Below are 14902 nucleotides of genomic sequence, written 5' to 3'. Positions count from 1 at the left end.
TAGATAGATCAAGTAAAAATATTGATTATGACACTTTTACTTGTGACTAGAATTGGGGACCCAGTTATCCACTATGGAAATGACCTCTGAATTAGAGTAACAATCACATTTTGTTATGATTTCTTCCTTTATCACCCTTATATTTTGTTGCATTTCAAGAGATTTCTACATGTGAAAGAGCCAACCAAATGAATGGACTTTAGCTCCCACACACAAACCTCAATGTGAGCCTCTCCCACCCACTTCTCTTTGAGATTGGGCCCTCATTCCCTTGCCATTTTTTTCACAAACCAAAGTAGAGTCAAACCTCCCCTTGACCTTGATTGTTAGGCCCCTATACTACTAGTGTAACCTCTTATTGTTATTAGTACAACCCCCTTATTATATTGATGTACCCATGTAGTGCCCATATTGTTACTATTGTGCCCCATAGAAGCCCGCTATTGTTATTATTATGCCCTTACATTAATATTGTTATGTCGGCTCTGATTATATTATGACCCCTTAGACTCCTATATATAGAAAGGAGGTATTTTCATTTGTATCATCCATGAATTGTTCATTTGTGTAATGTAAAGGAGGTTGCCCCCTCAAAGAGGCTGAATTCTAAGGCATTCAACTATCTTTTCTATATTTTTGTGAGCTGGTTTCATAACATTTGGTATCAGAGCTTTGGATTCTAGGGTTTTGCTGCTCCTAATAGGTCATCATGGAATTTTTGCTAAAACTTTTTTCTGTGACATTTCAGAAGCGAAACAAAAAACCCATTTGATACGAAATCACACTAAACCTTGGGTATAAATTTTAGAGCTTTTTGTGCTATATTTGCGGAGATATGATCTGATAAAGTTGGTCTTTTTGCAGACTCCTGAATTACATTTGAAACAGGTGACCTGGGGAAAATCGTCATAACTTTCTATTTGAACATCGGATTGAAATTTCGTAAGGTGCAGAAAGAGGACGAATTGTAGTTTCTTGTATATATTTTTCAAAGCCAAAGGTCGAAACAATGACACGTGGCACATCGTACAAGTTCACTATACTGAACTAGTCTATAATCAAGTCACTGTGGGAGATTTGGCATAACTCTTCCTTGGAGAATCCAATTTGGATCAAACTAGTGGCATTAGAAAGAGGACGCAGAGGGCTACTGTAGGTCGCAATTTCAGAACTTAAAGATCCGAAAATACAGAGTTACAGTTGTTTCAACTTCAAGCTCCTAAAATCAAGAAAAAGCAAGATGAGGAAGTTTGATGGCAAGGATCCGGTAAATTGGATACTTTAGATGGAGCAATATTTTGATCTACATGGTGTACCACTGTTACAAAAGGTATGTATTGCATCTTCATATTTAGAACCAGATCAATTTTTATGGTATAAAGGGCTTTGTTCTCGTAAACAACTTGTTACGTGGTCAATTTTCATGGAAGAAATGATAGCACATTATGAGGATACAAAGAGAAACTCCTTTTTTACAGCAACACCACAACAATAGGAAAGAGTAAAAGGGCTTTGTTACATAGTGCAAAGTAAAATTATAGCAACAAGGAAGTCTATCCCTCACAACTATAAAGATGGAAGTGTTGTTTCTTCTAGCCTTCCACAACCTACAAGGGTTACACCACAACAATTGGAAGAAAAAAGAGAAAAAGGGCTTTGTTACAATTGTGATAGCAAATGAACTAAAGGTCATAAGTGTGCTAAGAAGAAATTATTTTACATAGAGTATGAAGAGGAGGAAGAAAAGGATCAAGAAACATCAAAAGAAGAGGATATATGCTAGGACCCAACCCCAAAGAATGAAGAAATGAATCAGACCATATCTTGTAAAGCATTGGTAAGAATTACAATTCCTCAAACTCTCAAGATAGAAGGACATATCAAGAAGAAAAAGGTGCAAGAAGTGAAAGATCACATTGAGAAAGAAGAAATGAATCCAACCATATCTTGTAATTCATTGGTCAAAATTACCACTCCTCAAACTATCAAGATAGAAGGGCATATCAAGAAGAAAAATGTTCAAGAAGTGAAAGATCACATCGAGCATCAAGAAATGAATCCGACCATATCTTGTAAAGGATTGGAAGAAATTACCACTCCTCAAACTCTAAAGATAGAAGGACATATCAAGAAGAAAAAGGTAATTAAGTAGTGAAAGATCGCATCGAGCATCAACAACAAGTTCTCCAACTTTTAAAGGATAACGCCACTTTGGTGCAAAATCAAATGAAACAACAGGTAGATCAACATCGTAGTGAAAAATGTTTTGATGTAGGTGATTGGGTATTTTTACTATTACATCTGTATTTATGAGAAGGAAATGTTGGCAATACTATATTCACTTAAGAAATGGCGACCTTACCGAATGGGAAGACACTTCAAGATAAAAATGGATCATGATAGTCTTAAATACTTTTTAGAACAACTATTATCTTTAGAAGAACAAAAAAAATGGGTCACAAATATGTTGGGTTATGACTTTGAAATCATCTATAGAAAAGGGAAGCAAAATTTTGTTGCAGATGCACTCTCAAGAAAGGATGAGGATGTTGAAGCATTGTTTTGTGCTATTTCTATTATCCAACCAGATTGGATAAACGAAGCAAGGGATGAATGGAAGAAGGACGAAGAAGTATGGCCACTTATTCAAAAGTTGCAAAAGATCCCAATTCAAACAATATTGCCAGAAATTGAAGAGGAAAGAAAAATCATATTGGAACCTGGAGCAGTCACAGAAACAAGAACCCGGCAGCTACGAAATTGATCAATTTCAGAGTACCTCATCAAGTGGAAGAACTTACCTGCTAAAGATTCCACATGGGAGGACAAGAATTTTATACAGAAGCATCAAGAACTACTCAAGCATTGAGGACAACCCTTTTTGAAGGAGAGGGGCATGTTAGGCCCCTATACTACTAGTGTAACCCCTTATTGTTATTAGTACAACCCCCTTATTATATTGATGTACCCATGTAGTGCCCATATTGTTACTATTGTGCCCCATAGAAGCCCGCTATTGTTATTATTATGCCCTTACATTATTATTGTTATGTCGGCTCTGATTATATTATGACCCCTTAGACTCCTATATATAGAAAGGAGGTATTTTCATTTGTATCGTCCATGAATTGTTTATTTGTGTAATGCAAAGGAGGTTGCCCCCTCGAAGAGGCTGAATTCTAAGGCATCCAACTATCTTTTCTATCTTTTTGTGAGCTGGTTTCATAACATTGACCACCCATCAAAATAGAAACTTGAATGATGCACAACAAGAGTTGATTAAAGATTGGGTTTCAAGATGAAACCCACCAAGTTGCAATATTAACCAACAGAATCTCACTAACCATAAAATGATAATAAGAATGAGAAGACCTGAATTATAACTGAAAGATGATGTAAGGACACATGATGGGAGGGGTTGGTCCTTCACCTAGAAAGGAACTGAGCAAAGCACATCTCCACCAAACAATCAATGAACAACACACAAACAGAAGCTTTCAAAGGAGAATCTAGGAGAAGTGAGATAAAAAAGCAGCTTGGCAGGGGATGGAAATTCATGAACATAATCAAATTGAATAGCTGAGAGGACCATCATTATCCAACATGAGAGTGTAGTAGGAAACGTTCTGAATCTAGAACCTAGTCTACCAAAAAAATCACCGCATTCTGGATGGGATCATCCTAAAAATGAATTCATTACCATTTTAATAATTTTCATGCCAACCGCGACATCGCAAATATGATGGAAGTTGGTGGCACATCGCCCTCAATTAATTCTGAGGTGACTGTGACAATGTCGCCCTCCTATCCTCCTTTATTTCGAATCACCACATCCAGGGATGAAAAATCTTTAATTATCAAGGCTTGGCATTCTAGAGTCTGCAAAGATGAAAGTTTGGGATAGAACAACCTGCATTTGCTAGATGGTCTGCAACTTTATTTCCATATATATGAACATGGGATGTAAGAACTATTGAGATTTGCAAAAGAAGGGAGGTGATGAAAAAAAGTAAGTTCTCCAACCTCTAGTTGTGAGAAACTCTTCCTAGGCAAAATCCATAGATCATTTTTTTGCTCATTATAACCTCTAATTTGGAATCCCCTTTGATTAATATCTTCGAAAAATAAAAACAATTAAAAAAAATTAAAATATTAAGAAAAACAATATAAAATAATTAAAAAAAAATCTTATGGAGGGATTGCACCCAAGCCACACCAGCCTTTAAGATGATGGTTGGAATTTTGCCCACTAAGTTTTGAACGAGTGACATTTACACCACTAAAATTAAAATCTACTCTACCTCCAAGGATCCACAAGATAATTATATTATATCCATACAAATATTAATAATAAATTCTTAAAATAATGTTTTCACTTCTATTTTTTTAATCTATTTATAATTATAACTTAAATATAAATATAAATATATAGTAATAAAAATTATATTAAAATTAATAATCCTTTTAACTTTAAAAAATATATTTTTAAAATTAAAAACCACATTTTGGTTGCGTGGTGTTTTCCGCACTGTAATTTAAAATGCTGATGAGTAACGTTATATAATCACGGCTTTCCATTTAAAGGAGAATCAAATCGCGGGGAAAAGATTTATTTAGTAAGTCGAGCAAGGAAAAGGGGTAATGAAGCCGCCCATGTGCAGTGACAGGGATCATAGACTCACCACTTCCGCATTATAAAATAATAATAACACCAAAATTTTTGATAAATAATACTAATTGATAATAATAAACAACACCAATTTCATAATATTAAATATGGATGAGTATTTCATAAGTCACTTGGGTTTTGGACTCATCCAGAGCCTAGAGCCTTATAGTCAAGCCATTGATTCACGTGAAATGACCACTATTAAGTTCAAACGTAATAATATTTAATGAAAACCTGGGCTGTGGACAAATCTCAATCCTCAACCAAACAAAATTCAATCCACTGGCCAGTCTATCTCACCTCTGTAAATTCCCATATCCCACATTTGCAGATCAGCATTGAAGCAAGATGTCTTCCACAATGGATGTGCAAACCCAACAGCTCAGCAGTGCTATTGAAAAGCTCATGTCCAATGGAATAAACAACCTGAAGGTGCAGGACAGATATATCTTGCCTCCCCATGAACGCCCACAGATGTCTCAGATTTCTTACTCGGAGAACATTCCTGTGATAGACCTAAAAGATCTCAACGGCCCCAACAGAACAACAGTAATACATGAAATCCGGCGTGCATGTGAAGAGGATGGTTTCTTCCAGGTACACACCTCAATCCCTACCCAACAATTCTGCCTCCCCTCGAATATTTATAGTTTGGTTGCTTTTTTTATTATCAAAGTTGCAGATTATTGAGTATATGAATCTCTGTTGCGGTGCCGGTATTGATACAGTGAGTGGGTAAAGTCTCATTTTTTAGTTGTTGGTATCAGATAGTGAACCATGGCGTGGCAGAGAATGTCATGAAAAGCATGATGGGGATAGCCAAAGAGTTCTACGAAATGCCAGTGGAAGACCGAGCATGCCTCTACTCAGAGGACGCAAAGCAGCCAGTCCGGCTTTATACAAGCTTCAATATTGGGAAAGACAAAGTTCTCAACTGGGTGGATTATCTCACGCAGCCTTGTCATCCTCTGGAAGAATTCATCGGCTCTTGGTCTGAAAAACCTGCAGCCTACAGGTTATCACCAAAAGTTTATCTAAGACATAGAGCCTAGAATCAATTCATCGCAACCCACTATGCAGAAGTTTAACTGGTTTGGCTTGAGTTTTGTTACAGAGATATTGGGGGCAAGTACGCTGGTGAGGTGAGAGCACTGATATTAAGGCTGCTGGCTGCAATTTCAGAGGCTCTAGGGTTAGATCCCGATTACTTGAATAAACCTCTTGGAAAACATAGCCAAGTGATGAATTTAAATTACTATCCTTCATGCCCAAACCCAGATCTTACTCTTGGTATGCCAAATCATTCAGATGGAAGCGCCCTCACCGTGTTAATGCAAGGCGATGTCAGTGGCCTGCAAGTATTCAGAAATGAAAAGTGGGTTGCTGTAGAACCCATAGCTAATGGGTTAGTGGTCAATCTGGGAGATCAGCTGCAGGTTAGAAAGAATGAGCTGATCCATATAGTTCATTTTCACTGTATGAAAGAAATTGATAGTATTAATATTCATTCAATTTGATTAGTGTGTGATATGAATGTATTAGGTTGTGAGCAATGGGAGATTTAGGAGCATCCAGCATCGAGAAATACTATGCTCCTGGAAACGATGCTTTTATTGCTCCTGCAACGAGCATGGTGAATGAATGGCGGCCAGTTGTGTATAGAGGATATAAGTTTGAAGAATTTTTGACAGCTTTCTGGGACAAGGGATTAGAGGGATCGTTTCAAGATCTAATGAACATTGATTTCCGTTGGAGCCTTGAATGAACAATGATCTGTCCTGTTGCAGAGTTATCTTGATCCGTTGTTTATTGTTTCTTTACCTTAGGCAAGCTCATTTCGACATATTGTCTCAGGCCTCATATCCATTCCAAGTCGAGGGAAAAAAAACAGAGTATACCTTAATGATTGCTCTGGTAAAGAGGTAACGAGGCAGTGAGAGAGCATGTTGATTTATGGTATAAATGTTATTTACTTTGGTTGGTTTTGTAACCATACATAAATGATAAGTAAAAGATAATGAAAAATAAACAGTATGTATACTTTATTCTTGGCCTCGACATTCAGATAAACCTTCCTCGAATACATTTATTTCATTGCATATTTTAATTATTTCAGGTACTTTTTTTCTGAATTTTTTTTATTGATTTTCCATAAGTCGAAAGTCTATATCTTATGTATGTAAATTTCATATAAACATTTATAATATATAAGTCAGGTTAATATTATCGTTTTTGGGACTGGCTGCTGCGCCTCGACCCCGCCTCTGCGAGATCCGCATCCGGCGGATCTTGGCCCCTGAGCCCGTGCCCACCTCGGCTCCCCTCAGCTCCTTGCAGTGAGACCCAATCCTCCGTCCCTCCGCCTCCTGCGAGCTAGATCGCAGTGTTTTTATTTCCCCGGGCTGCAGGTTCTGAGACAATTGCCTCGTACCTGGCCGCAATCGGCTAGGTTTGGATCTGCTTCATGGAGGATCCGGACCCCCCTCATGGGCCTTCCTCCCCTCCCCCTCCATCTGCCGTTGAGGCCTTCAAAGCTTTGCTGGCTTCTCTGCCCAAGAAGAAAGCCGTGGAAGCCGCCAAATTCGTGAAAAGACTGGAGGACATTCCCGAGATCGCTCTACCTCCTGAAGGGCCGATTCAAGTAGCCTTGTCGCTGGCAGATCGTGCACTAGTCGGGCAATTTACAGGACTCTAGCCCTCCCCAAAAACAACAGAGAGCTGGGTAGCTAGAAACTGGGCTACCCTGATCAAGAATAAGGTAACGTCTTACTTCCTCGGAAGAGGATACTTCCTATTCGAGTTCTTAGATAAAGAAGATAAGGATCTAATCTTCAGAAACGGCCCGTACTTCATGGGACCTCAAGGGTTGTATCTGAATAAATGGACACCGGATTTCGATCCGGCGGTAGACGTGCCATCAGCAGTCCCGGTTTGGGTAAGGCTCCCCAACCTCCCAGTCCATCGCTGGAACTGGGATTCTCTGAAGCACATTGGAAACACCCTTGGGAAATTCATAGACAAGGCCAACAACAAGGACCAGTATGACTGCGTCAGAATCTGCGTGGAGGTTGATCTGGAGGTTGGACTACCAGAAGCCATCAAAATAAGGGTTGGTCCCTGGACGCATGTACAGAAATTGGACTACGAGCAGCTGTCGTTCAAATGTCGGAGGTGTCAAGTATATGGACACTTCGCTAGAGATTGCCCGTCCAAAGGGGTAGAGGAAAAAGGGAAAGAAGAAGGATGGAATCAGGCTAAAAGATCCAAAACGGCGTACAGGAAAACTGCAAGTACTAATCCCAGAGCCACTCAACCGGGCCCTGCTCAGCACACACCCTTAGAGAGCCAAGGAAATAAATTTGAGATCCTGGGATCTGAAACCATGACCACCCAGGAAACCGAAGTTGAGAAAGAAGTCTCCCTGCTCAAATCTAAAAGCAAACCAGAGAGAGCTAAAGGGAAGGCATCAGAAGACGAGGAGGAAACCCAAGAGTCCGAGGACTCAGAGGAAGAAGGGGAAATAGGAGAGTCCCAGTCCACCCCCAGAAGGTCTACAAGAGGTCGAATGTCATCCAAAGAAAAAAGGGAGCAAGAAACATACAAGGAAAAGCTCCAGGGCAGCCAGCCAACGCTAGAAAAACTTCTAGCTAAAACCCCGAAGACGAAGAAGAATCATACTCAGAGCTCCAAAGGAGCTCACCACAGCAAAAGTAAATGATGAAGATAGTCTCCTGGAATTGTAGGGGAATGGGTTCCAAAGCTAAAGAAGAAGCAATGAATAGCCTAATAAGGCTGGAAGCCCCAGACATTCTTCTCATCCAGGAGACAAAGCTGGAGGAGACAGCGTTCCTCCAAGCAAGCAGAAAGTTTTGGAAAAAAGATGGAACGCATGCAACCTCCGCCTGTGGAGCATCTGGAGGACTTGGATCGCTCTAGAATTCAAATAAATTCTCCCTTATCTCTGAATCCCTGAATACTCATTGGATTCTTTTAAAGCTGTAACATTTAGAAACTAAGGAAATTATTAGTCTGGTCAATGTATATACCCCTAACAATGCAGGTGAAAAGCAAACATGCTGGGACTCCATCAAAGGCCTGGCAGAGCAGGAAAATTTGGAAAACGTCATCATAGCCGGGGACCTCAACCTTACCCTCCTTTCGTCAGAAAAAAGAGGAGGCAGTATAGTCAGAGATCCGGCAAGAGAAACAGTAGAAGACCTCATGCAAAACTGGGACCTGATAGATATCAAACCAACAGTCGGCAAATACACATGGACAAACAAGAGGGTTGGGCCGGGGCATATAGCAGCAAGATTGGACAGATTCCTAGTGCAAAGCTCCTTTCTTCTCCTTGGTCTAGAAGCCAGATCGCGTATCCTCCACAACAGCATATCAGACCATAAACCCATCAGCCTTGAACTAATGACTACTAAGGATTTGGGACCTATACCCTTCAAATTCAGCCCCCTATGGATCAAAGAAAAAGACTTTATGGAAAAAATCAGAGAGTGCTGGAAGAAGCCAGTCAATGGATCGCCGTTTTTTGTATGGGAGGAAAAACTCAGAAGAGTTAAAATCATGCTAAAAGCTTGGGCCAAAACCCTGCCTAATCTGGCAGAGGAAAGGAAAAAAATCCAAAATGAGCTAGAAATCCAGCATCTGCGCTTTGAAACAGCAGAAATTACTAAGGCTGATTCAGAAAAGGAGGCCAAGCTTCAACAAAGTCTCCATAAAGCCTGTTTGGCAGAGGAAGAATTCTGGAGGCTCAAATCTAGGAGCCTCTGGCTCAAATCTGGAGATAGAAATTCCTCATTCTTCCATAAGCAAGCCCAAGCCAGGAAAGGCCACAACTCCATCAGCGAGATAAAGGAATCCAATCAAGTACTGAAAGATTTTACCAGCATAAAAAAGGCAGCAACAGCCCACTTTGAGCAGCTGTACAAAGAAGATGCTGGTGCCAATGTCAACGCTGCCTGGTTAGATATTGTCCCCCCATGATCTCCTCCAAAATGAACAAGTCTCTAGAAGAAAAGATCACACTAAAGGAAGTTAAAGAAGCCCTGCTCTCAATGGACCCGGACAAAGCTCCAGGTCCTGATGGTTTCACGCCCAGGTTCCTCCAGGTTTGTTGGCAGATTGTAGAAAAAGACCTGTTTAAAATGATACAGAAATCTCAGGATTGTCAAAAGATAGGTGGCAGTACAAACTCAGCCTTTCTCGCTCTCATCCCCAAAGAGAAGGGAGCAAATACATTCAGCAGATTTCGCCCCATTTCTCTGTGTAATATTGGATATAAAGTCATAACTAAAGTGATATCCAATAGGCTGAAAAGGATCCTCCCCAAAATCATCCCCGATAATCAAGGCGGTTTTATCCAAGGCAGGCAATTGGTGGACAACTTTGTGCTGGTCCAAGAGGCGATCCACTCCAGCCTTCACCGCAAGGAGAAAGGTATGGTTATCAAACTCTATCTTGCAAATGCTTTTGACCGAGTTAGACACAGTTTTTTGTTTGATGTTATGAAAAAAATGGGGTTCGGCCCAAGCTTTATCAAATGGGTTAGAGCCTGCATATCGGAGCCATGGATTGCCCCCTTGGTAAATGGAAGGGCAGCTGACTTCTTCAAAGCCTCTAGAGGACTAAGACAGGGGTGCCCCCTGTCCCCTCTTCTTTTTGTACTTCAAGCCTCTGTTCTCAGCTTCTATCTTCAACGCAAACAACAGGATCATGAACTAGCTGGACTATGCATAGCTAGAGGGGCCAAAAACATCAATCATGCGCTTTTTGCGGATGAAACCATTTTACTGGGGGCAGCAACAATGCATTCAGCGTCCTCTCTTAGATAAATTTAAACAAAAATTTCAGGCTTGGGGGTCCTCGTGGCTAAATTTAGCAGGTAAGGCGGTTCTCATAAAATCTGTCCTTAGCACTTTACCTCTTTTCACTTTCTCAGTCCTTTTGGCACCCGCAGGAATTATAAATAAGATGGAGGAGTTAATCAAAACATTTTGATGGAAGGGAGGGAAGCAAAACGAGAAAAGATTTTCGCTGATAAATTGGGAGACTGTCTCCAGATCATTCCAGGAGGGAGGTTTGAAATTAAAAGACCTCAAAGCACAGAACATTGCCATGGGCACCAAAGTAATTTGGAGGATCATTGCTCCAAATCCTGGCTGGGTTCAAATTGCATTATGGAGAAAATATTACAGAGGACCAAGAATGCGGTGTTTAGACCAGCGCAAGAATAAATTCAATACTCCATTCAGTAAATTCCTATTCAAAACCAGTGATCCGGATTTAAATAGGAACGCAACAAACTACAGAGATAACCATATACACAAAGATGCAGCGGAAATAATACTTCATTTCATTAATGGAAAATACTGAAATATGCTTACAACCAGAAATGGAAATAAACCAGCTAGGGCGATGGTAGCTTATCTCTGAGAAGAGATGTGGTGGCTACATGCCTCTAAACTGTGTTACAATGAGGCTCGAAGGCCTATTTATTGTTGAGAAACAATGAAAAACCCTTAACATTCCAAAACCTAACCCTAGGAGATGAAACACCAAACTGTGGGCCCCGTTTGGGTAAATTGGTACATCAACTTCCCAGGGTCGTAACTTTGGCATACGATCTCTGTTTGACGCGTACAATAGCTCGTTAGAAAGATCCATCCGAGCACTACCACTTTGGGAAGGGCAACATCGGTCCATGGACCCATGTTGCCCCCAGATTTCCCAAAAAACGTCGTTTAGGGCCTCAAAATGGCTCCAGAAGTTCAGGACCTGAAAAATTGCTAAAAATAGTAAGTTGTGCCACAATTAAGGAAACTGAAAATGCTGAGAGAAACAATGGTGGGGGTCCAGGTGGACTTGGCAGGTGGCCACCAATATCCACCTGGATCATTCCTCCCCCCTTAGAAAGCAATGGTCCCCATTGCGTTGAGTTCCTCCATGAGATGAGGAAACTTTTGCTGAACTTGTTCTCTGGTGAGCCACTTTCCCTACTGAAGGAGTTGGCTTGCTTTGACAACTCGATGCAGTTGGATATTCTGTTGGCGAGTGTTCTTGATCTGTGTGTCCATGATCCGATCAGTTGCAGCTTGTTCCATGCAATCTGGATTTAATTCTGTGGGTTTGAGCTGTTCTACAATGTCGGATGTGTCTAGCAATGGTGGAAAGTATGGCCGAAGGCGGTCCACATTGAACACTGGGTGCAGGCCAAGGAATGGGGGAATGCTGAGCTCAAATGCATTGTCTCCCATAGCCTTAGTAATGGTGTAAGGACCATATCGGAGTGGTCTCAATTTCCGATAGGCTCCAGTAAGGCGTTCCTTTTGCAAATGCAACCAGACTTTGTCACCCACCTGAAACTTGTGTGGCACCCGATGTTGATCATGTCGCTGCTTGTACTTGGCATTTGATTTCTCAAGAATGTCATGGACCTGTTGGTGAATATGTTGGATGCGCTCAATGAAGACGGTGGCCTTATCTATTTTGGACTGGACATGAGCTGAATTTATGTGAGTAGCTGCAAGTGGCATCGCCACATCAATGGGGCATAGTGGCTGGAATCCCAAACCCACCTGAAAAGGGCTATGGCCAGTGGAGCTGTGAAGAGCTCGGTTGTAGCTGTGCTGAACATAGGGGAGGCTCTGTCTCATGTGCGTGGATGCTTTGAGTTATACATGCACAGAATGTGCACAATCATCCTATTGACAACCTCTGTCTGGCCATCAGTTTGAGGATGGAAGGCTGTGGACTTCGTGAGTTTGGTGTCCAGCATTGACCAGAGACTTGACCAAAATGTGCTGAGAAACCGACTGTCCCGATCTGAGATGATAGACTGTGGGATCCCAAAGTGTACCCACACTCTTTCAAAGAAGAGTTTAGCAGTGGCTTCTGCTGTGATATTCTTCTTGCAGGCCGCCATAATGGCCATCTTCGAGAACCTGTCGACGACCACAAAAACACAGTCATTTCCATGCTTAGTGGAAGGAAGGCCTGACATGTAATCCATGGAGATGGATTCCCAAGGTCGACTAGGGGTAGGCAACGGGGTATAGAGGCCGTGCTTCTTAATGGTCGGTTTGGAAATGGCACAGGCAGTACATGATCTGATGTACTTCTCAACATCCTGTCGAAGATTCGGCCAATAGAAATAATTTTGCAATACTGCCACTGTTTTCTCGACCCCGAAATGCCCAGCAGCCTGACTGTAGTGTGCTTCCCAAATCATCTTGGCACGCTCGCTTGAAGGAACACAAAGGTGACCCAGGTGGCATAACAGGGCATCCTGGAGGTGAAAATCTGGAACATGCCGACCCTCCAAGAGTGTCTGGTATGTGTGGCCGAATTCTGGGTCGCTTTTGTAGAGAAGTGGCCAATCAGAAGTCTCGTGCCCACAAGAGTTGAGCACGGTGGTTAACGCCATGATCGGTGGTCGACTGAGGCAATCTGCAACATTATTGGTGCTGCCCTTCTTATACTTGATATTCAAGTGGAACTGTTGCAGGTATGTAGACCACTTCTGATGGCGATCATTCTGCAATTTCCCTTGGGTCTGTATGAACTGCAGGGGTCGGTGGTCTGTGTGGATGACCGTTTCCTTCCCCAAAATGTAATGCTTCCATTGTCGGCAGGCCTGTACAATGGAATACATCTCTTTATCATAAGTGGGGTACTTCCGGACTGTGTCTGAAAGTGTTTCGCTGTGATATGCCACTGGATGTCCATGTTGAGTAAGGACTGCACCAATAGCATAGTCAGAGGCATCTGTCTCGACCTCAAATGGTTGTTGTAAATATGATAACGCGAGCACTGGTGCCGTGCAGAGGCGATCCTTCAACTCCATGAATGCCTTCTGTTGAGATTCAGACCAAAAGAATTTTGCTTTCGCCCCTCCCTTGGTGACTTGACTCAAGGGCCAAGTAATATGAGAAAACCCCAACACGAACCTGTGGTAGAAGTTGGCAAGACCTAGAAAGATGCGGAGCTCTGTTAGAGTGGTTGGAGATGGCCAATCCCGAATGACTTGGATCTTGGCTGGATCGACATGCACCTCCTGTTCGTCAATGATGTATCCCAGATACTGAACCTGGGTCATGCCAAAAGTGTATTTCTCCAAATTGGCACATAGCTTGTGTTGCCGCAGTGTTTGGAGAACCTGTCGGATGTGGTGGAGGTGCTCTTCCCAACTCTGGCTGAAGATCAGAATGTCATCCAAGTATACTACTACAAAGGAGTTGGTGAATGGCTGCAAGATGTCATCTATTATCCTCATGAAGGTTGCAGGAGCATTCGTCAATCCGAAAGGCATAACCAACCATTAGAAAAGGCCCTCCTTGGATTTAAAGGCAGTCTTCCACACATCAGAGGGTTCGATTGGTACCTGGTGATATCCTGACTTCAGATCGATCTTGCTGAAATATTTCGCCCCCTTTAGTTGGTCTAGGAGGTCATCAATCCGCGGGATCAGGTACCTTATTACAAACAGTGATCTTGTTCAGCACCCGATAGTCAATACAGAGTCTCCACGTCCCATCCTTCTTCTGTACCAACACGATCGGGCTCCCACAAGGCGATGAACTCGGACGGATATGACCTTTCTGTAGGAGCTCCTGAATCTGCCTCTTGATTTCATTGTTCTCCAGAACGGAGCACCGATAAATTGGTCCATTGGGTAGTGGTGCACTTGGGGTCAAATCGATGGAGTGCTTGACCTGACAGTGCAGAGGAACCCCTGCAGGGGAGGTGAAGATGTCCTCGTACTCCTCCACAACCTTGTCCATTTGTAGTTGTCGTGCAGAGGGACCCCGTCTGGAGGTCGCGGCCACCGTCTTCTTATTTCCTTGAGGGCGTATCATCAGGAAAACAAATTTCCTGGTTTTGGAAATGATCTTACTGCATTGTTTTGCAGTAATCAAAGAGATGTCGATAGATGGTGCTACCTCTGGTATCCTGTAGAACTTATTTCCCAATGTAATAATAACAGTACGGGGCCTTGATTCATACACAGCATGTCGCTTCCACAAGTATGGCTGTCCTAATAATACATCAGAAACTTCAAGGGGAGCAATGTCACACAATACCTCATCCGTGAAGGGCTTGATGTTGTATGGAAGGCGACACTGCTGGCTCATGCGAAGATCTCGTCCTTTACCCACATCAACAATGAACTGTATCGGGGAACCCTTTACCCACATCTGGGAGTGGAAGAGACGCTCCTCC

The 14902-nt window shown here is 42.1% G+C and overlaps 2 protein-coding genes across 2 annotated transcripts; both read left to right on the top strand.

Moving 5' to 3' along the window:
- The first annotated feature begins 4864 nt into the window (after positions 1 to 4864).
- LOC149150169 (protein DMR6-LIKE OXYGENASE 1-like) lies at positions 4865 to 6244 on the top strand. Its single transcript, XM_089444593.1, has 3 exons — positions 4865 to 5266; positions 5437 to 5684; positions 5784 to 6244. The coding sequence occupies exons 1-3, from the start codon at positions 5018 to 5020 to the stop codon at positions 6184 to 6186; spliced, it is 900 nt and encodes a 299-aa protein (XP_089300719.1). The 5' UTR covers positions 4865 to 5017; the 3' UTR covers positions 6187 to 6244.
- Positions 6245 to 7520: 1276 nt separating this feature from the next.
- On the top strand, positions 7521 to 9667 carry LOC149150168 (uncharacterized). The gene is made up of 3 exons (XM_089442723.1): positions 7521 to 8161; positions 8413 to 8573; positions 8730 to 9667. Exons 1-3 carry the CDS (start codon positions 7521 to 7523, stop codon positions 9665 to 9667), a joined length of 1740 nt encoding a protein of 579 aa, XP_089298849.1.
- The last annotated feature ends 5235 nt before the right edge of the window (positions 9668 to 14902 follow it).

Source organism: Pinus tabuliformis, chromosome 9 (genome assembly GCF_031772625.1).
Source record: "Pinus tabuliformis cultivar Carrire ecotype Pingquan chromosome 9, CPIR1, whole genome shotgun sequence".
Classification (NCBI taxonomy): domain Eukaryota; kingdom Viridiplantae; phylum Streptophyta; class Pinopsida; order Pinales; family Pinaceae; genus Pinus; species Pinus tabuliformis.
Note: the sequence above shows the minus strand (reverse complement) of the source record. Positions and strands in the feature narration are given on the sequence as shown.

Coding starts and splice junctions, on each gene's coding strand:
- LOC149150168 (XM_089442723.1), top strand. CDS start 7,521: ATGGGACCTCAAGGGTTGTATCTGAATAAATGGACACCGGATTTCGAT. Junction 8,162..8,412: donor GACGAGGAGGAAACCCAAGA/GTCCGAGGACTC, acceptor CTGGAATTGTAG/GGGAATGGGTTCCAAAGCTA. Junction 8,574..8,729: donor AACGCATGCAACCTCCGCCT/GTGGAGCATCTG, acceptor CTAACAATGCAG/GTGAAAAGCAAACATGCTGG.
- LOC149150169 (XM_089444593.1), top strand. CDS start 5,018: ATGTCTTCCACAATGGATGTGCAAACCCAACAGCTCAGCAGTGCTATT. Junction 5,267..5,436: donor AAGAGGATGGTTTCTTCCAG/GTACACACCTCA, acceptor TGTTGGTATCAG/ATAGTGAACCATGGCGTGGC. Junction 5,685..5,783: donor GAAAAACCTGCAGCCTACAG/GTTATCACCAAA, acceptor GTTTTGTTACAG/AGATATTGGGGGCAAGTACG.